Genomic DNA, 25,056 nt, shown 5'->3' with positions numbered 1-25,056 from the left:
AGCCCATAATGGTATTTTAAAATCACATTTATAATACTTCCTCCACACTCTAAGCAAAGAGATTCTTATAATATGAGACTTAAAAACCCAATCCACTTTTTTATTAAATATTAAATAGGCATGCCATCCAAAAAGTAAGTCCCAACCTTCCAAATGAAGTATTTCTATATTTGTTAAATTCACCCAATCGCTAATCAATGTTAATACTACAGCATCATAATACAATTTCATATTTGGTACCTTGAGTCCGCCTCTCTCACGAAAATCTTGCATTATTTTAAGTTTCACCCTTGGTTTTTTCCCTGCCCAAACAAATTTATTAATACCTTTTTGCCATTCATCTAAATTACGTTCACTCTTTAAAATAGGTAACATTTGAAACAAAAAAATAAACTTTGGCAGGACATTCATTTTAATAACTGCAATTCTACCCATAAGGGATAACTGTAAATTGTTCCAATTTTTTAAATCCTTCTGTACCTCCGTCCACAGCTTTTCATAATTATTTTTATACAATTTTACATTGGAAGCAGATAATATAACCCCCAAATATTTTACCTTATCAACAATTTCAAAGTCTGTTAACTTAACTAGAACCTGTTTATCACCATTAGTCATATTTTTAGCTAATATTTTAGTCTTATTATTATTAATTTTAAAACCAGAAACACGTCCATATTGTTGGATCAATTGTAATAATTTTACCACCGAACAAGTAGGTTGAGATCTTTCTCAAGAATTGATTTTTTTTTTATCACAACAGATTTATACAACAGGGTGAAGAATGTAAAAATTTTTCCTAGGACATTGTCTGATCATAGTCCAGTTTGGATGGAACTGTTTGCTGAGAAAGAAGACAGGAGATCCTGGAGGGTGAATGAGAATTTATTTAAACAAGAAAAAAATGTCCACAAACTAAAGGAATGTTTAAAGGAATATTTTGCTTTAAATATGAATAAGGGAACATCAATGTCAATGGTGTGGGATGCAAGTAAAGCTTTTATGCGTGGTATTTTGATAAAAATGAATAACTTGCATAGACAGAAACAGATTCAGAAACGTAAAGATTTAGAAGAGGAGATTAAATTAAAAGAGAAACTCCTAATTTCAAATCCTTTAGATGAAAAGGTGAAAGGAGCTATAAAACTGTTAAAAACACAATTTAACATGTTGATGGCTGATCAAGCTGCAACCAATTTACTATTTATGAAACAAAATACATTTTGTAATGCTAATAAACCAGGGAGATGGTTGGCTTATCAGTTAAGAAAGAAACAGAAACAGAGGAATATAGATAAAATAAATTATAATGGTAAATTGGTTTATCAGAAAGAATTGATTAAGAAATCTTTTTTAGAATACTACCAAAAATTATACAAGAGTACTAATATTCAAACTACAGATATAAACAATTATTTAGGTAAAGTTAATTTTCCTAAATTAACAGAAGATCAGGAAAAAGAGATTAATGGTTTAATTACTAAGGAAGAAATTGTTACAGCTATTAAACAATTGAAATTGGGCAAAGCGCCGGGTACGGATGGGTTGACATCTATTTATTATAAAACTCTAGTAGAAGAGATGACTCAACCGTTGTGTGAATTGTTTAATAACTTATTACAGGGGTTAGAGATCCCTCCATCTTGGCGTAATGCATTTATATCACTGATTCCAAAAGACAATCAAGATCTTACATTGCCTAAAAATTATAGGCCTATATCTCTTTTAAATGTGGATTATAAAATTTTTGCAAAAATTTTAGCCAACAGGCTTATGGGGATCTTGCAGCAGCTTATACATAAGGATCAATCGGGTTTTATAACTGGAAGGTATATGAAAAATAATGTCAGACAAATCATTAACTTATTAGAGTATTTAGAAAAGAATAACCAAGTCTCTGCAGGCCTGATATTTTTGGATGCTGAAAAAGCCTTTGACCAAGTGAATTGGCAGTTTATGTTATGTTTAATTAAGGAGATGAATTTTGGACAAAATATATTACAAGTATTATCTAATATATATCAAAAACAGACTGCTCAACTTATTGTAAATGGGGGTTTGTCAGAGGCTTTTGTAATAGAAAAAGGTACAAGACAGGGATGCCCGTTATCTCCGTTATTGTTCGTTTTAACATTGGAAATTTTGTTGATTAAAATTCGGGAGTCTCAAGAAATAAAAGGAATAGAAATTAATAAAAAAGAATATAAATTAAGAGCCTTTGCAGATACTAATTAATATAAAACATTGCTATATAATATGATGGGAAATATAATGAGAGTTTTTCTTACAAGGTTCTCTATCTTGCAGGGCAATTTCTTATGTTCTTATATTCACAAGCTCAAAAGTGGCATATATATCATATATACTCTTTACTATATTTAAGTGGAGAAAGGTTGAATCAGAAATGAGGAAATTGGTAAAAGAGACAAATTTTAAAGATGTTATAAAAGAAGAATTACAACAGAAATACAAATGAGAAAGCATACTGTACATTTACCTGACAACAGATAGATACAAAAGTGACATGGTAATAGCTGTATAATTGCACATGGTCCCATTGATAGCCTCCTTTAATTGGGAAAGGTTTTGCTGCCACCATAGTAAAACACTGTATTAAATATATTGCTGCTTCAGATACCAATACTGTCCAGATAAATATGACAATAATGAAAATGATTTATCAGGAGGATTAAAATCTAAAAACAATATGTCTCTGATGACTAGTACTGGGCACTAACAAAAAAGCTATTGCTGGACTTCCGGTGGTTAGCGTCGATGATGGCGGCTACATTGTAGCCATCCTCCTGGGACAGCGTGAGAACCGCGGAGTACAGCAGTCACCAGCTGTCCCGCGGCTCGAAATCCCCCTCCCGGGCGAAGGGAGGGGCGAGAGAATCACCCGAATAGAGGTAGAGCATCTCAAACCCCCCAGGGTTTTTTTTTCTGGGGGGTAGAAAGAGAGGTCCCTCGGAGTTCGGGTTGCCTCCGCCTCCCAGCTGTCTTTGTTTCCTTCGGGAACAAAGTGAAACGCTGCTACCATCTCCGCGCTTAAAGGGACCTGGTGAGTGATTTTTTTAAAAAAAAAGCGGACAGAGCTGGATAAAGGACTGGATCTATTGAGTTTTATTTGCTTTTATAGTTTAGGTTGATTTTTTTATTTGTTTTTTTTGTTAGTGTGGAGAGTGAAAGTAAAATGGCGATTTGAAAGTTTTTTTTTTCCCGGAGAAAAAGAAAGTGAGTTAAACGGAACATTATGGACTTTATAGCTTTTCCTTCTTAAACTTTTTAAATTTTTCTGAAGGTGGCTTTGGGTTTTTGAAATATTTTTTAAACTCTCCTTGGTTTTTTTTTTAAATCTTTTGAGGATTCTTTTTTTATATATATATAAGAGGCAATAAGAAATTTTTTAAAATGGCTTCAAAAAGGCAAGCAGCTTCTACAGTTTCTAAGGTGGCTTCTTCTCCTGCGATTTTAACGGTACAACAACCTAAAGCTACACCACCACCTTCTCCTCCTTTACCAGCAATATCTGTACAAGATATGAAAGATATTGTGGGAAATGCAGTAATTCAAATCAGAGGGGAAATGAAGGAGCTCCTAGACCAGAATAAAACTGAAATCAGAGGGGAAGTGAAGAACCTGTTAGAGCAGAATAATATTATTTTGAGGTAAGATATAGTTATGGCTCTATCAGGACTTGCTTCTGTGGTTGAGAAGCTTGACTCTAGAGTTGAAGAGGTTGCAGACAAGGTTGACATCTTGGAAGATAAGTTTGAAGGCATGGAAAAAAAAGATGGAAATCTCACAGGATGACATTGTTATGTCTCAGTTCAGAGAGATGGAATACGCCTTAAGAATCAGGGGTCTCAAAGAAGATATGCAGCAAGACCCGAGAGAGATTGTGGTAAATGACTTTGCTGTTGTTTTGAATAGAGAGAAAGAGGAAATACGCAGAGAAGTTGAAAAAATTTTCAGAGTTAATTCTTGGATTGCAAAACAGAGAAATTTACCAAGAGATGTGGTGATTTATTTTGGAAAGAGATCTCTGTGCAATGAAATTATACAAGCCTTTTATAATAAGAGATTTCAGATTGCTGCTCAAGATGTCATTATTTTAAAGGAGATCCCATCTAAAATTCTAAGAAAGAGAAAAGATTTTGCTTTCTTAGCCAATGAACTTAAAAAAAGAATGATGCCATTCAGATGGGAGATTCCGATGGGTATTATTCTGAGCCATGCGGGGACACGCTATAGACTTAATACAGTTACTAAAGCAAAGGAGTTTTATAGTTCGGTCCTGGGAGCAGGCTCACCATCATCTATGATGCAGAAAGGTCTGGATGGTAAAGAGGCGGAACAGCAGTCTGAAGGATTAGGTGTGATGGTGGTTGGAAAGTCACCATTGGAGTGGTCGCGACAAGCAGAGATTAAAGAGCAAAGAATGACCCGTGCAGCGCATAGACGTAAGGAAAAGGAACAACAGAGGAAAGAAGTTAAAGAATCTCTTCAAGAAAGTGCTTCGTTGCCGGTGGGAGGAGCAAGACCCAAGAGTTCTGCAGCACATTCTTCAATGGCAGATCTTCAAACAGTCTTCTCCAGGCTTCTGGTTAAGGGAGATGGTAAAGCTCCTGACTTGGAATGCTAACGGCCTTAATTCCCCTCAGAAGAGAAAGAAAATCTTTCATTATTTAAAGCAACACAATAATGATATTATCTGTTTGCAGGAAACACATATTATAGCTAAAGATCAAAAATATTTAGTTAATGCTCGTTTGGGATCTCACTTTGTATCTTCTGCTCCTGGGAAAAAAGGGGGCGTAGTTATTTATGTTAAGCAAAACTTATCAGCCTGTTTGGTAGAATCTGATCTTCAAGGGAGATATGTTATGATTGAAGTTGGCCTATATGGTAAGAAAATACTTATAGTGGGACTATACGCACCAAACCAACAACAGGAACAATTTTATAGATTGTTACATCAGAAATTAACTTTGTTGGATTATAGATCTGTGATATTAATGGGTGACTGGAATGGTGTGTTAGATACACAAAGAGACAAAAAAGGATCTTCTATCTCTTTTAAACAGGCTAAATTACCTAAAGCTTTTTTTGATTTGAAAGAGGACTGGGAGCTATGAGACTACTGGCGTGAACGCAATCAGGAGGAGAGAGACTTTACTTTCTTTTCAGATAGACATCAATCCTTCTCAAGAATTGACTTTTTTTTATTACAATTGATTTATATTGTAGGGTAAAGAATGTTAAAATCTTCCCTAGGACATTGACGGATCATAGTCCAGTTTGGATGGAGTTGGCTGATGAAAGAGAGGAGAGGAGATCGTGGAGGTTGAATGAAAATTTATTTAGACAAGAAAAGAATGTTCAAAAATTAAAGGAGCATTTAAAGGATTACTTTGTCTTAAATATGCATAAGGGAACTTCAATGTCAATGGTATGGGATGCAGGTAAAGCTTTCATGCGTGGGATTTTGATACAAATGAATAATGCTCATAGACAAAAGCAGATTCAGAAACGCAAGGAATTGGAAGATGAGATTAAATTAAAAGAAAAAATTTTGATTTCAAATCCTACAGATGAAAAGGTTAAAGAATCTATAAAATTGCTTAAAACACAATTTAATATGTTGATGGCTGATCAAACTGCAACTAACTTACTGTATATGAGACAAAGTACATTTTGCAATGCTAATAAATCAGGGAGATGGTAGGCTTATCAATTAAGAAAGAAACAGAGACAGAGAATTATAGATAAAATAAATTATAATAGTAAATTGGTATAACATAAGGATTTGATTAAGAAATCTTTTTTAGATTATTATCAAAAATTATATAAGAGTACAAAAATATAGGTTTTAGATATAGATAATTATTTAAATGAAGCCAACTTCCCTAAATTAACAGAAGATCAGAAACAAGAAATTAATGGTCTAATTACTAGTGAGGAAATTGAGATAGTGATTAAAGAATTAAAATTGGGTAAAGCACCGGGTATGGACGGTCTGACATCTATTTATTATAAAACTTTGGTACAAGAGATGATTCAACCCTTAAGAGAGCTTTTTAACAATATACTACAGGGTTTAGAGATTCCCCCATCATAGGGTAGAGCTCTTATATCTTTAATCCCAAAAGAAGATCAAGATCTTACTTTACCAAAAAATTATAGACCTATATCTCTTTTAAACGTAGATTATAAGATTTTTGCAAAAATTTTAGCTAATAGGCTTATGAGGGTTTTGCATCAGGTTATACATAAGGATCAAACGGGTTTTATAACTGGAAGGTATATGAAGAATAATGTCAGACAAATTATTAATTTATTAGAATATTTAGACAAAAATAATCAAGTTCCCACAGGACTGATATTTCTTGATGCTGAAAAAGCTTTTGATCAATTGAATTGGCAATTTATGTTAAGATTAATTGAGAAAATGAACTTTGGAGAAAAATTTTTACAAGCTCTTGGTGTTATTTATCAAAAACAAACGGTACAACTCATTGTCAATGGGGGTTTATCAGAGGTTTTTACAATAGAAAAGGGGACTAGACAGGGATGTCCATTGTCACCACTGCTGTTTGTTTTAACTTTGGAAATATTGTTGATTAAAATTCGAGAATCACAGGAAATAAAAGGAATAGAAGTTAATAAAAAAGAATATAAATTAAGAGCTTTTGCAGATGACTTGGTGGTTACCCTTTCCCAACCTACTTACTCGGTAGTAGAGTTATTACAATTGATATACCAATGTGGACTGGTTTCGGGTTTTAAAATTAATAACAGCAAGACTAAAATATTACCTAAAAATATGACCAATTTGGATAAGCAGACTTTGGTCAAGCTGACAGATTTTGAGGTTGTTGATAAGGTAAAATATTTGGGGGTTACTTTATCTGTCTCTAATGCAAAATTGTATAAAAATAATTATGAAAGGTTGTGGGTCAGGATACAAAGAGACTTGAAAAATTGGGAGAAATTGCAATTATCTCTTTTGGGAAGAATTGCGGCGATCAAAATGAATGTTCTGCCAAAGTTCCTGTTTTTATTTCAAATGATACCCATTTTAAAGAATGAGATTAATTTAAATGAATGGCAGAAAGGTATCAACAAATTTATTTGGGCGGGGAAAAAACCAAGAGTAAAGCTTAAAATAATACAAGACATTCGTGAGAGAGGTGGACTCAAGGTACCGAATTTGAAATTATACTATGATGCGATGGTTTTAACATTAATTAGTGATTGGGTTAATTTAACAAATGTAGAAATACTCCTCTTGGAGGGTTGGGATTTGCTTTTTGGATGGCATGCCTATTTAATTTTTAATAAAAAGGTTGACAGGGTTTTTAAATCTCATATTATAAGGATTTCCTTATTTCGGGTTTGGAGGAAATATTATAGAGGTGATTTTAAAATCCCATTATGGGCTATACCTTGGCATGCGATAGAGGGGATAAGGAGAGGAGTCCAGATGGATGGGGTTTCTTACGCACAATTACTTAGATGGGATGGTAAAAATTGGCAGTTAAAATATTTGGAAAATCTAGCACAAGAAAATATTATATATTCATGGTTTCAGTATAGACAAATAGTGGATAGATGGAAGTTAGATCGTAATGTGGGTTTACTTAGAGAAGATGAAAATTTTCTTAAACAAGTAAAAGATCAAAGACGAACTTATATTAAGAGAATTTATGGGGTGCTAGTAGAATTGGATTCAGAGGCAGAATTAATTAAAGAATGTATGATTAAATGGGCACAAAATTTTGGTGAACCAGTTCTACTAGATACCTGGGAAATTATTTGGGTGAGGAATGTCAAATTTACAGAAGCCCAGAACTTAAGGGAGAACTTTTACAAAATGTTTTACAGATGGCACCTTGATCCACAAAAATTGTCTCGTATGTATCCTGACTTACAGCCTAAATGTGGGAGATGTGGTTGTTTGGATGCTACTTACTATCATATTTGGTGGTCGTGTAAAAATATAAAAGCCTTTTGGATTAAGATATGGTGGAATATTCAAAGAATTTTTAGAAGGAGGGTAAAATTTACCCCACAATTGTTTTTGTTAGGTATTGTTACTGATTGTGATACTAAAGAGACCACATTGATGTTAAATTTAATTACAGCCGCAAGGCTGCTGGTAGGGCAATGTTGGAAGAAGGAATCTTTGCCTACTTTGCAAGAGTGGTTTCTTAAAGTTTCTTACCTGGCTGAAATGGCAAAGATTTCGGCTTTTTTGAAGGATCAATCGCAGGAGAAGTATTTTGCGGTATGGAAAAAATGGATAGATTTTATACAATATAAGTTGGATATTAAAAAATACGATTTAGTTTTTCAATAACTTATATTTAAAATATTTTATAGATTTTATTTCCCTTTTTTATCTTTATTTTTTATTCTTATTATATTTTCTCTTATCTTTTTTTTTGTCTTTTCTTTATTTATTTTTCTTTTAAGTATTATTTTTTTTGGTATTTATGTTTTTTCATATATATATTATTGTTAATTATTTTATAGTTTGTTTAATTAATGTATTTAATATTTTGATTTATTCATGGTTTATATTTCTTTTTTTTTAAGATTATTTGAAGAAATTTTAATTAAGCCTATGTTCAGCTCTGGGAAGGTCGGGGGAGGGAATGGGAGGGTTGGGGAGGTTTGGGGGTGGGTTGTTTTGTTTTTTGTAAAATTTTTAAAAAATTCAATAAAAAAAAAGCTATTGCTTTGGAAAGCATCTGCTATCCATTTGTTGGAAAAGGAATCTTGAATGTTGACTCCTTTGTTTGATTCAAGAAAATTCTTGCTTATTTGCATTCATATATGCAAGACAAACGTAGAAAGTAAGTTATAAGAAAATTAATCACATGAAATAGTATTTTTCTCTTTCTTTGAAAGTACTGTAAATCCAATATGATTTCTTCCATATTATGTTGAGGTTATGCTCACTGCCTATGGTCAATGGTAATTCTGAAAATTATACCATCCACATAACTGGAAGTTGGGAAAAGTTGAGTTGAAGGAAGATTGGAAAACACATTTTTAATAAATAAACACAAGAGGATTTTCTAAGTGAGACACATCAGTTCCTATTATAAATGTTCACAGTTACAATGATGGGGAAATGCATATGTTCTTTTCTATATACTTGTGATGTCACACGCACAGATAGAATAATAGTAGGTAGAATTTACATCATAACGGACATTTTGTTACTTTCCCCTCACCCAGTTGCCCTGCAAATTCCGAACTATTTTATCCATATGGCTACTGATCTATTATTTCTATACATTACAAATAACTCCTAACAAGATCAGGAATACTTAGTTGTTAATTCCACTCACAATCAAATGATAATATAAAGAGCAATAATGAAGTTTTTCCTAAGAGTAGATTTGACTATTTGACAGATATGACTAATTTTTGGTGGACATATTCATAAATATTGCTTACATATCTCTGGAAGGTAATTGTTTAGGAACAATCTCTAAAGTTTGTTGTACAAGCCTTTTATAAGTAGGAAAAATAAAATAAAATCTGTACTAGGACTGTTCTGAATTATAATGAAGTGGAAAACTGCCTATCTGTATTCTAAACATTTTCAACCCTTAGTTTGACCCATGTAAATTTGATGTTTCAAATTTCTTTCCTGGAACTACAATTAATATTCTATTGATTAGTTTCTGGAGGACAGTATAAAAAACGTAGTCAGTAGAGACTTGAAAAGAATTTCTGTCTATAACACATCAAGTTGTAGAATTGGCAAATCTCCATAAAACATAGCCATTTCTGAAAAGACATAAAAGCACTATCATTTTTCAAAAATTTATAGTCTCTTTTGGGCATCTGGCAATAAAACATCTGTTTGGAAAAATATTCCTCATTCTCAAGTAGTCCTTAAAACACATATCTGATCATTCTGAATATTTTCAGAAATGTCTTGCGGATAGCAGACTAACACCTGCACGACAGCACACCAGTGCAGATGGAGACAATACTTATCAGCCATTTTAAAAAACATATTTTTTTTGTTATAGAATACTTGCGAAGCACACAGACACGTAAGCACCAGAAATTATTTTTCACCTGAGTATTTTTGAACTCTGTTCAAGGAAGGGAATAGGAAGGATCAAAACATTCAGCTTACTAGCCTAAAAGTAATTGTCCTTCTTCAAGTAGTATAAAACCCCACCCATGAACTAGAGTAAAAAAAAAGGCTGAATCCTTCTTATTTTACAATATTTTTCCTATGATGATATCTCTCTTGCTATTAAGAAATGGGTATAGTTCTTAGTAGCACATAAGGGCCTAGTTATTTTTTAAACTTTGAAAGAAAATCAATAAAACGAATAGCCTAAATGCATAGAATACATATATTTGAGTTTACATATATCTATATTTTTGTAGTTTGATATGTGCCATCCTCCTATTCAATTAGAAATGATGCCTCTCTGAAAAAATCCTTATATTTACTCCAATGTTGCAGTGAGAGTATTCCAGGTTTTTGTTCAATCAGCATTTTATATAAATCGAACAGATACGGTACTCAGTTCCTGAGTTAATATGCAGATTGGAAAGCAGGCTCAATTTATGGATCTCTCTAAATGTCATGATGCACATTTATAAATTAATATCAGTTACCAAAAGATACTATCTATTTTGTTCAAGTTCTGTTTCTAGTAGTCTCTCCTTTTGAATAAATAGGTGAAACTATAATATACAGAAATATCCTTTTGAACACTGGACAGTGGGGATGAACAAAATGGTTTCCACTTTGTATCCACTCCAAATACATGCCAATCTATTTGGGAAGCACAAAACTTCAAAACAGGGAGACATGCCAGCTACCTCAAGACCACAAATAAGTTAAGGTGGGATCTATCTTAGATAGACACTATTCTTTTTTAATCTTTTCCCATAGTTATCCTCAAAACAAAAGCAGAATAAACAGATCACTTTTAATAATGAAGATATTAATACCACAGTAATCATGGGTCCAATCTGTCTTTTTGGAATATTTTTACTATTTACTATTTTTACTATTTCACAACATCATAGATCTGCCTCCAACATAGAACTTCTAATTCTAAAGACTTTTCAGTTCCTAAGTGCAGGGTTTTATCAACGAAGCTACAAATGTTGCTTCCCAAACTCTTCTGAGGCAGGAAACACACTTTTTAATTTTAAGTTGTCAAATAGGCTTTAGGGACAAAACAATATTAAATTTCACCCCCAACAGAGAAGGGGGAATAAGAAAGAACTTATACAAAGCCAGCTCAATCAAAGTTTGTTAAGATGTCACTCAATGGGAATTGAATGTTAATGATTTTTACCATGGTCCTGGTAGAAGAGATACAGAAAAAACTATAGTAAAAGGTAAATAACGAATTCAACCAAACATGTGTAAAAGGCTACATTTTGGATTTTTCTTCCCATTTTTCATGTCCAATTTTTAGAGACTGCCTAAACAAATCCCTGCAGTTTTCTTTGCAAGATTTTTGCAGAAATTGTTTGCCATTGCCTCATTCCTAAGGCTGAGAGAAAATGACTAGCCCAAGGTCACTTTGTGTTTAAGACAGCACTTTATCTCACGGTCTTCTGATTTCGAGCCTGATGACTTAACTAATATGAACTATGGAAACAAGAGACCATGAATTCAAATCCCACCTTAGACATGAAGGTCAGCTGGGTTACTTTGGGCCAATCACTCTTTCTCCACCCACTCACAGTGTTTTTGTTGAGAAAATAAGAGGTGGAAGGTGTGTTGGATATGTTTGCCACCTTGAACCATTTATAAAAATAATAAAGGCAGAAGACAAATAAGTAAATAAATAAAATAAATACAATTATATCTCACTAGTTCTCATTATGAATTATGGCAATAACACTTACAAAATACTATCAGCCCTTTTTAAGGTGACCTGTTGCTTACTATGAAGAAATGGACTTTAACAACATTTGCAAGGCTGCTGTGAAGAATATTGTTAGAGGCCAACAAATAATATTGTTTGGATCTGCTCAGAGTTAAATTTGGAATGGACAGATCCAGTCAATGAAATTTAAACAGTCTTGTTCAGTTTTCTGGGAAGTGTTTGATCTTGTAATTCCTGAGGAAGTGGACCTTGAGTCTAATAATCTGTCCCCACTACTTATTACATATAATCCTTTTTGACTGATGTAGATCTCCCAGAAGGTGGCGTGTGACTGGGTCCATGTGACTTCCTGAAGAAAGAAGGATGTAGTTCACCTGCTTTGAAAGTAGTGAGACTGCATCTCCTTCTAAAAAAAAATAAATCACTAGACCCAACAGTCCTGAACAACTTTTATCTAGCCTCTGATCTCCCATTTCTGCAAGGCTCTTGGATAAAGCAGATTATCTGGAACCTTTTCAGATAGACTTCATGGTAGATACACTATGGAGATGACATTAATTACACTTCTCTTTTTTCTGGAGTTACAAGGATTGGTGTAGTGCCACTGTCCTTGTTTTCTCTGATCTCTCATATGATTAATAACAGACTATGGGAGTGTATGGATAAGATTATTCTTGCTTAAAAATCATTGTAATATTTTCTTCCTTTTTACATGTGAATCCAATCAATGTTAATGGGAAGAGATAGAGTCCAAAGTCTCTAGCATGTAAAATGCTTGGCACTGTACCCCTCCTATTTAACATCTACATCTACATGAGTCTTCTGGGTGAGGTCATCAGATACCATTGTGTCAACTATCATCAATACTCATTATATATCCCTCACCCTCCTATGTTGCTGAGAAATGGGGTGATTTTAGAAATGTGAATTATACAAACAAATGTACTGTATCATGCTCATGATGAAGCATTGCTACCTCATTCCCTGTGACTGTTGCCCTTTCAAGAATATAATGTGCCATAAGCATATCTATCCCTGGTATACTAGGATTTGAATTTTATCCCATTATATACAACTAAGAACCATTAAAATGGAAACACAACCAACATGAGGATTATTTGAAAACTCAGATGACTATCTTTTAAAAAACATTCAAAGAATGGATTTGCATTAGAAAACACAGGAAACTCTTATCTTGAAACTCCTGCCTATAAATATATTCTGTCACAGTAATCAAAATTATCCAAACAACGGACATTAATGTTCTATATTTATTTTCAGTGCTACTCACAGCTATGCTTCCTTCAGGAAGTTTTACTGGCTGAACTTTGTATGGCATCTTCTTTACTTCAAATGACACACTGATGGAAAGAGCATAGCGGTAATTTTTCCTCTGAAAAATATGATACAGAAAAAGTTTGGATTAGTCACCAAATTGATTAATAATCCCTCCTATAATGGCAGACAGTGTGTAAGGGACTTAGAAAGGAGATGAAAAAGAAAACAGAGGAAAAACAAGATAAAACTATATAAATCTATATACATAATAGAAAAAGTAGATAGAGAGATGTTTTTCTCTCTTTCACAATAATAGAATTTAAAGTTACCAGTTATAAGAAGAATCAGGATTTATAAGATGTTTCTTTATTTAGCATATTTTCAATTAAGAATTCAGTCTCTCTTCAGGGGAGATCCACAAATTTAGATAGTTTAGAAATAAGTAAGTAAATTTTTGGAGGATGTGGCTATTATTGGTAAAAACCTTTGAAATATTTGAGGCTCAGTTGAGTAGTTTAATCATCAATTCCTAAGGGGCAGTAAAAAAAAAACCAATACTGTTGTCTTCATATGCAGCTTGTGAATTTGGATCCTATGTTAACAAAATACTGGACTAGCTATGGGAAAAGAAGTATTGCTTATCAAATGTTTTGGATTAGCATTCTAATATCTTCCCAATTGCCATGCTGGATTTGGCTAATAATTTTGAGGCCAAATTTTCTAAAACATACTTATTTTCTCACCCCTGAAACAGACTATTAGCCTAATCAGGAAGAGTTCTTGATATATCTTTATGAAGAAAAGTCTCATGTTAAATAAATAATTCAAGTGTTCTGAACAGTTATCTGAGATGTTTCCTATATTATAGCATTCTAAATCTGACAACACTGGAGCAGAGACCATGACATTTTTTCATATCTTGTCCCTTTCTGTTTCTTTCAATATGTCTTTTGTGCGTGGCTTTATATTCTCCAATCAAAGTTTGTTTTGGAGAACCCTTTCTTTTCCAAAATGTGGGGAGCTGGAGCAACATCTATTTTTACCATAAGCCTCTCATCATCTTGATAGCCCTCCTGTGAACCTCTTATGCTATTGTCCATTTTGAATGGTGGTGCCCAAAACTGGATGTACAGAACAATACCAAAAGGATCTGACCAGGGCATATTAAGTGGGGCCATTGCTTTCCATGATTTGGACTCTGCTTCTGTTAATGTGCCCAAAGTAGCATTTACATTTTTTAAGCAACTGAGTCATGTTTAACTCATGTTCTACAGGTTTGATATGTCTTCTTGCCAAACCATATCTTCCCAATCCCATACTTAGGCCTTTCATTTTTTCCAGTCCAGGTGCAGAATTTTATACTTTTCTTTGTTAAATTCCTACCTGTTCATTTTATCCAAATCTTTTCACTTTATGGTCATTACTCATCATTCTAGTAATGTCTTATAATCTTTATAATCACTATAATCATAATCAAATTCTTTATAAGTTCAGACTTATACAGTTGCAAATGAAGAGATTGTAAACTCTGGTAAAGATTACTCACATAACCTTGAGTAAAAACCTTTAACTTATTTCTTTCTTAAATTATTTGAGTTTCCAAGTGGATTTCTATACATTTATTGCAATTTTAATCATGACTTTGCAACTTTTATGTGTTTAATATATTTTTCTATAGCACCCTAATGACCCCTAACTTTCCCGTTGAACTTCAGAATTGCCCTTCAAGGAGTTGGGTTGCCTTTTTGAGAAGTGCTGTTCTAATCCTGTCAGCATTTTTAATTCCCCCCCTTTTCTCGATGGTTGTATCCTGAGTATTATTATTTTGAAACATAGACATGATTTGAAGAGAATTTTCAAGTGAGGGTATGGATCTCATTTTTATTGGCTGCCCTATAGCTACAGAGGCCCAGAAAAATTGGTAGAAGATCTGAATTACCTTACCAATCTAATCTAAATCAATGCATATAAAAGTTTCAAAGTCATGATTAAAATTGCAATAAGCATATAGAAATCCACTTGGAAACTCAAACAATTTAAGAGAGAAATAAATTAAAGATATTTCTACTTTCTTGAGATATATTTTGTCAATACCATATATTTTGCCAATACCATACTAGTATTGTAAGGAAACATGAACTGTGGGATTCCTGATGTACACCTAAGGAAGATCACATTGGCTCTCTAATACAGGACAAATTTTGGGTCTCTTTTTGATATATATTCAATGAGGCCAGAATTTTTATCTCACTAGTGATAAATATTTATATTCTTTGGAATTTCCTGCAGTGTCAGCATGCTCCCCCATTCTTGCAGTTATACTTTCCCCCTTTGCAGCTGCTGTTCTGAGCCGGCCTCCTTTAGTTATTTTATCTCTCATCAGCAAGAGGATTTATGAGTATGCTAGACCCTGACCTTTGCTCTAGTGGGTGGAGCTTATGCAAACAGATACTCATTCAAAAGCTCAAGTGATGAGTTTCTAACTTTTTTCTTGTGGGACAAAATCAGCTGAGCAAACTCTCAGATGTCGGCATTATTAATACCAGCATTTAAAAAAAAACACACCGAGCAGCATTCCAGATATCCAGAACAGTTAACAGAATCAAAAAATATTATGCTGTTGCTTTTTATTTATATTTTTGATGGCTATCACTGACAATAGACTGACCAGCTGGGCATCATCAAATCAATGCATACATGCTAATTTATACGTACAGCAACAATTTTAAAAACATTTCTTTCCTCTTGATTTTAAAATTTGCTTGCACAAGACCAGTCCAAATATAGTAGAGAACCAATTTTTTATATAACAAGTTTTATTAATTTTCAATTTTTACATCCAAGTAATTAGGAAGCATTGGAAGTATTGGACTATTGATAGGGTAATCAATAGTCCAATAACAAAATAATTCATATATATCTCAGGTTACATCATTAAAAGTTCCCGCTCTATTTCCCTTAATTATTATATCATATTCAAGTTAATAGTAGAGAACCATTTTTTCAAGGCACTTTAAACATAGATCTGTCTGCTGTAAAAGGGACCACATGATCAATTTTCCAGATTCACTGCTTATTCAAAGATTACTTTGAACCTGAATCCAAAAGTTATCTACCTGGCTTAAACCCATCAACTAAAGTCATTAGTAATATTAACATAGAATTCAGCTGAAAGGGAAAAAGGAAAGCTAAACTATGACTCATAAAGGCATTTTTTTTTCTTCAAAAGGATGTATGGAGTTTAACAGGATAGGCATTTAATTTCCAAAGGATTGCACTAAAGGGCAATTGCAGTCAAGATGATGGAGAGAACAGAAGAGAGGGAGTTAGAAGTAGGATGAATGGAAATATTATAGCATGGAGCAGGACTTTTCAAAATTTCAAATCATAATCACTGATAAGATTTTTATCTTCAAAGCATAAATGCTACACTATGCTTTATATCAAATTTAGAATAAAAGATTTTATTAGATTTAAATCATAGATAACTTAGTGCTTATTTTTAAATGAATCAAAGAATTAATTTTGTAAATCCAGCACAAGTTGAATAAAAATGAATAAAATGTGTTATCAGAATTAAACAAACATGTTTAACAGTATTCCAATTAAAAGGGGAAAATATTTGATTTGAGTAAATGATCTGAAGCATCAAGTAAGGAAGAGTCAAGGATCTCCTTGGTCTCTTTTGATTCAAAATGTTCTTCTTTCTAAAGCAGCCTTCCATGTTTCAAAACAGAAGCTGGACTACTATTACACTGTTTAGTAGTTATTAAATTAGTTTCACAAATGAAAAGAAATCTAAACAGCACTTATTGATTTTACTCTTATAATCACAGAACAGAAAGAGACATGATTTGATCTCAAATTCCTTTCCCTTCTAGACAATCTCAATAATTCAATACTTTTTGTCAGGATTGTTATAAACAGCTTTGATTTCCACTTTATTATTACCAACATTCACTATTATTGATACAATAACACACACACACACTTGTGTGTGTGTGTGTGTGTGTGTGTGAGAGAGAGAAAGAGAGAGAGAGTCAGAGAGAGATAGAGAGATAGAGAGAGAGAGAGAAGTTACTCTCAATTTTAGTATGAAATGTAGAATCCTCCTATGATATTAAAGTCTTCTGTAAAGTGAGTTAAGATAAAATAACAATCCCCATTAATACATGACCCCATATGATGTTTTAATGTTATTTCCTTTCCCGATCTTTTTAAATTATTTCCAGCTACTGAATCCACAAAGATGGAAAGCATGTTTATTATTAATCCACTGGTATATGGCCACAACAATTTGCACTTTTTTCACTGCATTCCACTTTTCTTATTTGAGGTCATGGGATCACTCAGTTCACTCTGTATAATTTCTTGATGGCTTCCTGTAGTAATAATACTGTCTCTCTCAGACAGAGTTATCTGTAAATGCCATCAATGTACTCCCACCTCTATTCTACAGATGTTAATAAAAAGAAAATAGATCTTATACTGGTCAGTGATAGGCATCAAAAATATAAATAGAAACAGTTACAAGTGTTATTTGTAACTTTCAACTTGAAGGTCTACTTTTTGATATTATAATAATCATGTTATTCTTACATGTATTCCATTTAACTAGTTCCTTATTTAATGGACACCACTTTTTCAATTTTGATCCTGTCAGAAACTACTGCAGTATTTTCTGGGGATTATTATCACCCAAACTTCTTTTAAAAATTTAAACTGTGCCTTGAGCCACTGAATCCTCACAATTGCTTCATAAGCTCTAGGAATTCAATTTTTATCACTTAATATAAACTGAAGATGGGGTGGAATTGATTTGGGAAAACATTGCACAATGTATCATTTCAATGTGCAGAACAATTTATCTGTGGTAGAAAACTATTTGTACAATATTCTCAACCAGTAACTACCTGCAACTGACTCCTCCTTATCTCTTTTGGAAATAGACAAATATATTTTCCATTCTTACATATTCAGTTGATGTATTTCTTTTGAGTGTGGCCAGATTTAAGCTTCTAATGCTTAAACATTCATTTTTGGCGGAATAGTAGAAACAGAGGACTCTTTAAAATATATTACAGGATTGGTAGAAGCTATGTGCTAAATACTGGGACAGTTTCCCAGTACAGGTTTAAGGTTTTTTTTTCAGAAATTATTTTCAGTTTGTCCAAAGGATATTGCATCTGGGATTTGTTCCCATGTACCATGTCATAGACTTTATCTCTGAATCTTATGTGCTTATAAATATACAATCCCTCATTGCATAAAAATATGTAAGCATTCCAGGAAAATAAGATTCTTGTGCTATTCAGGATCATAATCCGTGTGTGTGTTTATTTACTTATTTATTTGTATCCTACCTTTATTATTTTTATAAGGAACTCAAGGCAGTGAAAATATCCAACATATCTTCCTCCTCCTTTTCTCCACAATAACAACCTTGTGAGGGAGTTGGGCTGAGAGAGAGTGACTCAAGGCCACCCAATTGGCTTTTATGGCTAAGGTGGGACTCACCTTAGCCACAGTCTCCTACTTTCTAACCTGGTGCCTTAACCACTAGACCAAACTGGTGGTGACAAGTTGGTGACATTTTAAAGGCATTCACATCAGACATCAGTAGTGTAGGGCCTATTCTGCCCCTTTGGTAGGGGCTGAAACACTGTTAGGAAAAAAAATGAAGAATGCTTTTTTCCATTAAGCTTTATAACTTTATATCTATGTTATCAAGGTGAAGGGTTTTAGAGAAATCCACAAATGTCTGGTTACAATGATATCTTTTATCATTCTCTGGAGCACTAGCACCTTTCCAAAATGTTAAACATATTCAAATCTATTATCATACTAAAAATGAGTTTCAGTTTCAGCAAATGTGAAACATATGGCTACTTGGATTCCAAATACCTAAGCACTTCCAAGACATGCTGAGTACAAAATCTGTTTGCATACTATCCAAAGTCAGGCAGAGGTAATTTGGAAAGCACATCACCTATCAGCCCACCTAAGTAGTTAAAACAATTTAAATGAGTTCTCAGTGGGCCTAGTGATGGATTATGGTGCCTGCTTTGGTCTCAATGAAGCACAACAGCAGAAATCAATAACCTACCCCAAAGGTATATAGACCAAGCAAGGCATGTAAGGACAAAATAAAGGGCATCTGGCCTGCAGGTGGGATTCCTGAGAGAAGATGAGGAGGAGGAGGAGGAGGAGGAAGTAATTGTTTTATCCAGCTTCACTGATCAATTCTATTGAGGAGAATTCAGATTTCTCTTCAGATCTGAGTGATCTGTGAGAATAGGCTTGCTACTAATTCCATATAACCATAACCATTTGGCTTGCTAAGCTATATTGGGGGAAGATCTTTCTACACAGGAACAGCAGTATCATAGATAATCTTCTATGGTAGTGAATGGAACACATATTTTTCAGGCCAAGAATTGCATGCATCCACTGAATGGTATTGGTGAAGAGTATCCCCATGAACGAGACCCAAGACAAAAAGTAACTTTCATTTCATTTCATTTCAATGAAAATTATTAAATCAAGTCATTGTAGTGAATAGGTTTATAAACATTTAGCAAGTTTCCTTTCTATGACAATAAAAAGTAAAATTCTGTGGCAATCTTCAAAGTTTTTATTTGTCACATCTAAGACTTCCAAGGCTATATGGCATCTGGGAATGTTAGGCTGTAATCTGCTTTCAAATACCAACATTTTTCTCTCTTTAAATTTAAGTTATATATAAACCATTGTTTTGTTATAACGTAAGATTGGTATCATGCTTCTGACACATTTTTTTTTAATAAACTGTGGGTGGGAAGAGAGCTTGGCAGCCCCCCAGAGAATAATCTGTGGTCATATTAAGGCTTTGGAGCGCATGGTTCCCCATTGCTTATTCTGTGCTATATAGATTGCCTCTTCAGTGGCTGTGCACTGTATTTAATATAGATAGAAAATCAATAGAGGTCATACTAGAAATACAATTAATAATGAAATAAAGCTAGTTCTTTTTTGAATGAATTAAACAACTGATGATTTGAAGATTCAACTACATCAATGATAAAATTTAACATATGTTTCTGTTTACATTCAAGTTTTGAAACACAGCCAAATTCTTCCTTATTTTTCTTGGCTTTGATTCAACAGCCTTCATTATCTCTGTTGGCTTTGGGGGAGACCTTAAGCTCCTTGTTTATTCAAGCTTGTTTAATCATCTCGCTTCATATAGCTCCAGTTTGTGATAAAATGTTAGACTTTAACCTGACAGATTACAATTAGCTACAAGATTGAACAGTCAGCAAGTGTTATTTTAATACTGCAAAAAGTTAGGCAATCATTGAACAAATTATATAAAATCAATATAAATATAAAATTCATTAAAATGAAAAATGAATTCTTTATTCTTAAAATTAATAATAATGGATTAAATCAAAATTATACTTTCATATCTGAAAGCAACCGCTGTTCCAATATAGAATTCTTAGTGAGAGGGGTTTCCTATTTTTTTTCTTCTGAACATTTAAAATATTTTATAGCGTGATTAAGGTGGTGTTTTGGCAGGGAAAGATTGTTTAAGTCAATGTTGTAGAATAAAATAATAGATTCACACATTCACTGATGAGATCCTAAAATCACTGAGCAATTTGGGAATAATATGTAGCAAGATTTACATACATTCCAGAAAAAAATATAAATTGATTGACAGACCAGAATGACACAGTCCTTGCATTTTTCTTGAGAACTAGTATGGTCCAACTAGAAGTGAAAACTGAAGATCTGAGAAATCAGATCTCGCTCTTCCTATTTTCAGAACAGCTTTATACATTTAATATTTTATTACAAGACAAGTTTAAAAATGGTCCATTGCAAACATTAGAAAAAACATGTCATATTTAATGAAATTTATTTTTGATTAGTTAGAAATCAGAATGGTTTCTTGTTGATGCATGAACTGAAGTAAAGTGGGACTGCTAGTATCTCTGAGAAACGACAGGCACTTATGCCTACAGTTGCAATTTACAGATTTATTCTATGAACAGGATAGCTTACATTTAGCTTGCATTTCTTTACCTGTAGAAATGTTGAAGCCCATAAACGAGATCGGATTTTCAATGCAGCACTTTTCCCTTTTTCCAAGAGACCCACAGAACAGGTGATCATTAAACATTCGACATTTGTGCAGTTCTATACATAAAGTAAAAAAGTATACTAATTATTTATTGAAGATATTGACAAGAGTCAAATTCCAACTGGGGAATCTAGAATAACAACATGTTCAGCTTTTATTTTTAAAAGTAATAAAAGATAAGAAAATGCTAAGTTTAAAAAAAGAGAAATAACATTAGCTTAGACCTCTTTAAGAAAAAGACTGTCTTACTATAAAATTATCCATTAAAAAAGACTTTATTTCTGAATGAAAATTTAATTTTGGTATTAAAAGTCAATTTCAATTTTTTTCAGCAAGCTACATAAAGAAGCAGTACCTGTGTTGATATTTACTAATGTCTTCATAGCATTCTAACAATATTCTTTTTTTCTTTACTTTTAAAACATTATTAATAGGATGAATAAGCTTGCATATCATGCCATCAATATCTGAAATATGATTTGTTGAAACAGTCAGCATTCAGTTCCTTTTGCTATTTGATTTGGGATGTAATGAATACTGAAAACCCACTTTTTATGTTGAAAGCATAGTGCTGTTCAGGGAATACAAGCATTTTGTGAGATACAGTTTAGAAAGTATTGGCATTTGCTAAGAATACTCCTAGCATTTCAGAAGAAATTATCATAATGTAAGTAGTCATTGCATTAATTAGAACAAGTCAGTTGGAGTAATCTTTACATATGTGCATATATGAGTGGATGCCAATTGCAAAACATGACAAATATTATAAGCCTTCTTTGTCCAAATCCCCAAGTCTCTTAGTACAGAACTATATAAGCTGAGTTTCTGTAAAATAAAATGTGCTCTAAGAAAAATGTTATATAATGTTATATTCTGTAAATGCAAAGTTAAATTTGTACCCCAAACTATAGAATATCACAGCAAATGTTTCCTCATTAAAACTGAATGAGTGATTGTGTGTGTTTTTTGCTAAATTCCATCCACTTCCTCAACAGGAAACTGATTATACAGAACTTACTGAAAGGCAATATTTTAGAGGAAGTATTTGTTTAGCTTTTCTTATTTAATCACTCTTTAATCTAGCCAAAGTGTTTATTCCCTGTAATGTAGGATCAATGAAGACATGTCTTTCTTTCTATTCACAGTTGCACTAGATCAAAAAAGAGCTTCTTAATTAAAGGCTAAGTCAGATACTTAAAAAACAAAACAAAAAACAGATGCCTATAACTTAGAATCAAAGACTATTTTGTTGTGATTTTTGTAGTAATTGAACAGACTTACAGGCCAGGACTCCAAAACCCTCCTCATTTTACAGGTATTCTTCGACTTACGACCACAGTTGAATTCAAAATTTTCATTGCTAAATAAGGCAATTGTTAAGTGAGTCAGATCCCATTTATAAACTTTTTTTTGCTACAGTTGTTAAGCAAATCACTGCAGTTAATAATAATAAAGTTGGAAGGGACCTTGGAGGTCATCCAGTCCAACCCCCTGATCAGGAAGGAAATCCTATACCATTTCAGACAAATGGCTGTCCAGTCTCTTCTTAAAAACTTCCAGTGTTGGAGCATTCACAGCTTCTGGAGGCAGGTTGTTCCACTGGTTAATTGTTCTAACTGTCAGGAAGTTTCTCCTTAGTTCTAGGTTGCTTCTCTCCTTGATTAGTTTCCATCCATTGCTTCTTGTCCTGCTTTCACTTGCTTTGGAAAATAGCTTGACTCCCTCTTCTTCGTGACAACCTGAGATATTGGAACACCGTTATCATGTCACACCTCATCCTTCTCTTCATTAAACTAGACATACCCAATTCCAACAACCGTTCCTTATGTTTTAGCCTCCAGTCCCCTGATCATCATTGTTGCTCTTCTCTGTACTCATTTTAAAATCTCAACATCTTTTTTATATCGTAGTGACCAAAACTGGATGCAGTATTCCAAGTGTGGCCTTACCAAGGCATTGTAAAGTGGTATTAATACTTCACGTGATCTTGATTCTATCCCTCTGTTAATGCAGCCTAGCACTGTGTTGGCTTTTTTGGCAGCTGCAGCACACTGCTGGCTCATACTTAAGTGACTCAGAGATCCCTCTCACAGTTACTACTATTGAACAAGGTACTACCTTGCATTTAGCTTTTTTTTTGCCTAAATGTGGAACCTTACTTTTTTCACCACTGAATTTCATTTTGTTAGATAGCGCCCAATGTTCAAGTTTGTCAAGATCCTTCTGTATCTTAAGCCTATCTTCTGGAGTGTCGGCTATTCCTTCCAGCTTGGTGTCATCTGCAAATCTGATGAGTTTCCCATCTATCCCCTCATCCAAACCATTTGTGAAGATGTTGAAGAGCACTGGGTCCAGAACAGAGCCCTGGGGCACCCTACTATACACTTCCCTCCATGTAGATGCAGTTCCATTGAGGACTACATGCTGTGTACGGCCGGTCAGCCAGTTATGAATCCATCTGGTGGTGATGCTGTCTAACCCACATTTTTCTATCTTGTCAAATAATAGGTTGTGGTCTACTTTATCAAATGCCTTACTGAAGTCCAAGTAAATTATATCCACAGCACTCCTCTGGTCCACTAATTTTGTCATTTGGTCAAAGAATGCAATAAGATTTGTCTGGCGTGATCTGTTTTTGACAAACTCATGTTTGCTTTTGGTAATGACTTTGTTTGCCTCTAAGTGTTCGCTGATTTGTTGCTTGATTATCTTTTCCAGAATCTTCCCAGGTATTGAAGTCAGGCTGACAGGTCTGTTTCCTGGATCCATTTTTTCCCCAACTACATCAGCTGTTTTCCAATCCTCTGGTAATTCCCCAGTGCTCCAGATCTTTGAAAGATATAGTTTAGTGGTTCTGAGATCACATCTTCCAATTCCTTCAGAACCTTGGGATGTAATCCATCTGGTCCTGGCACGGTACCACCTGTGCATTTGGTTTTTCTTGTCTAAATGTAGAACCTTACTTTTTCATCATTAAAGTTCATTAAATAGTGCCCAATGTTCAAATCTGTCAAGATTCTTATGCCTATTTTCTGGAGTGTTGGCTATTCCTGCCAGCTTGGTGTTGTCTGAAAATTTGATGAGTTTCCCCTCTATCCCCTCGTCCAAATCATGAAGATGTTGAAGAGCACAGGGCCTAAAACAGTATCCCACTGCATACTTTCCTCCACATAGATGCAGTACCATTGAGAACTACATGTCGAGTGCAGTTGGTCAGCCAGTTACGAATCCATCTGATGGTGATGCTGTTTAACCCACATTTTTCTGTCTTATCAAGTAGTAAGTTGTGGTCTACTTTATCAAATGCCTTACTGAAATCCAAGTAAATTATATCCACAGCATTCCTCTGGTCCATTAAGTTTGTCACCTTGTCAAAGAATGTAATAAGATTTGTCTGGCGTGATCTTTTCCAGAATCTTCCCAGGTATTGAGGTCAGGATGATAGGTCTGTAGTTTCCTGGATCCATTCTTTTTTTCCTTTTTTGAAGGATCTTTGAAAGATATAGTTCAGTGGTTCTGAGATCACGTCTGCCAGTTCCTTCAGAACCTTGGGGTGTAGTCCATCTGGTCCTGGTGATTTGAACTTGTCTAGGTTGGACATATACTCACTTACCATTTTCTTGCCTATCTTAACTTGTGTTTCTGTTTTTTACAGTACTGTTTTTGATAAGTTTGACTATTTTTTCTCTTTGTGTAAAGATGGATGCAAAAAATGAGTTAAGTGGTTCTGCTTTCTTCCTGTTGCAAGCCTTCTTGCCA

General features: G+C 33.7%; 1 protein-coding gene across 2 annotated transcripts in view; it reads right to left on the bottom strand.

Annotated features, from left to right (window-relative positions):
- ITGA8 (integrin subunit alpha 8) overlaps positions 1 to 25,056 on the bottom strand; it is a 139,653-nt gene that overhangs the window by 10,663 nt on the left and 103,934 nt on the right. The window contains exons 27-29 of one of the 2 annotated variants that reach the window (XM_039331621.1): positions 21,240 to 21,353; positions 13,183 to 13,284; positions 11,626 to 11,799 (exon numbers count right to left, since the gene is read on the bottom strand). In XM_039331621.1, coding sequence (XP_039187555.1) covers positions 11,641 to 11,799; positions 13,183 to 13,284; positions 21,240 to 21,353 — 375 coding nt within the window. In that variant the 3' untranslated portion in view covers positions 11,626 to 11,640. Of the gene's footprint in view, positions 1 to 11,625; positions 11,800 to 13,182; positions 13,285 to 21,239; positions 21,354 to 25,056 lie in introns of those variants that run through there. The other variant, XM_039331620.1, reaches the window with a different exon arrangement.

The sequence above is a fragment of the Crotalus tigris genome, unplaced genomic scaffold, assembly GCF_016545835.1.
Source record: "Crotalus tigris isolate CLP2741 ecotype Arizona unplaced genomic scaffold, ASM1654583v1 scf7180000024437.13266115, whole genome shotgun sequence".
In the NCBI taxonomy this organism is placed as follows: Eukaryota; Metazoa; Chordata; class Lepidosauria; order Squamata; family Viperidae; genus Crotalus; species Crotalus tigris.
This window is presented reverse-complemented; position numbering and strand designations above follow the sequence as displayed.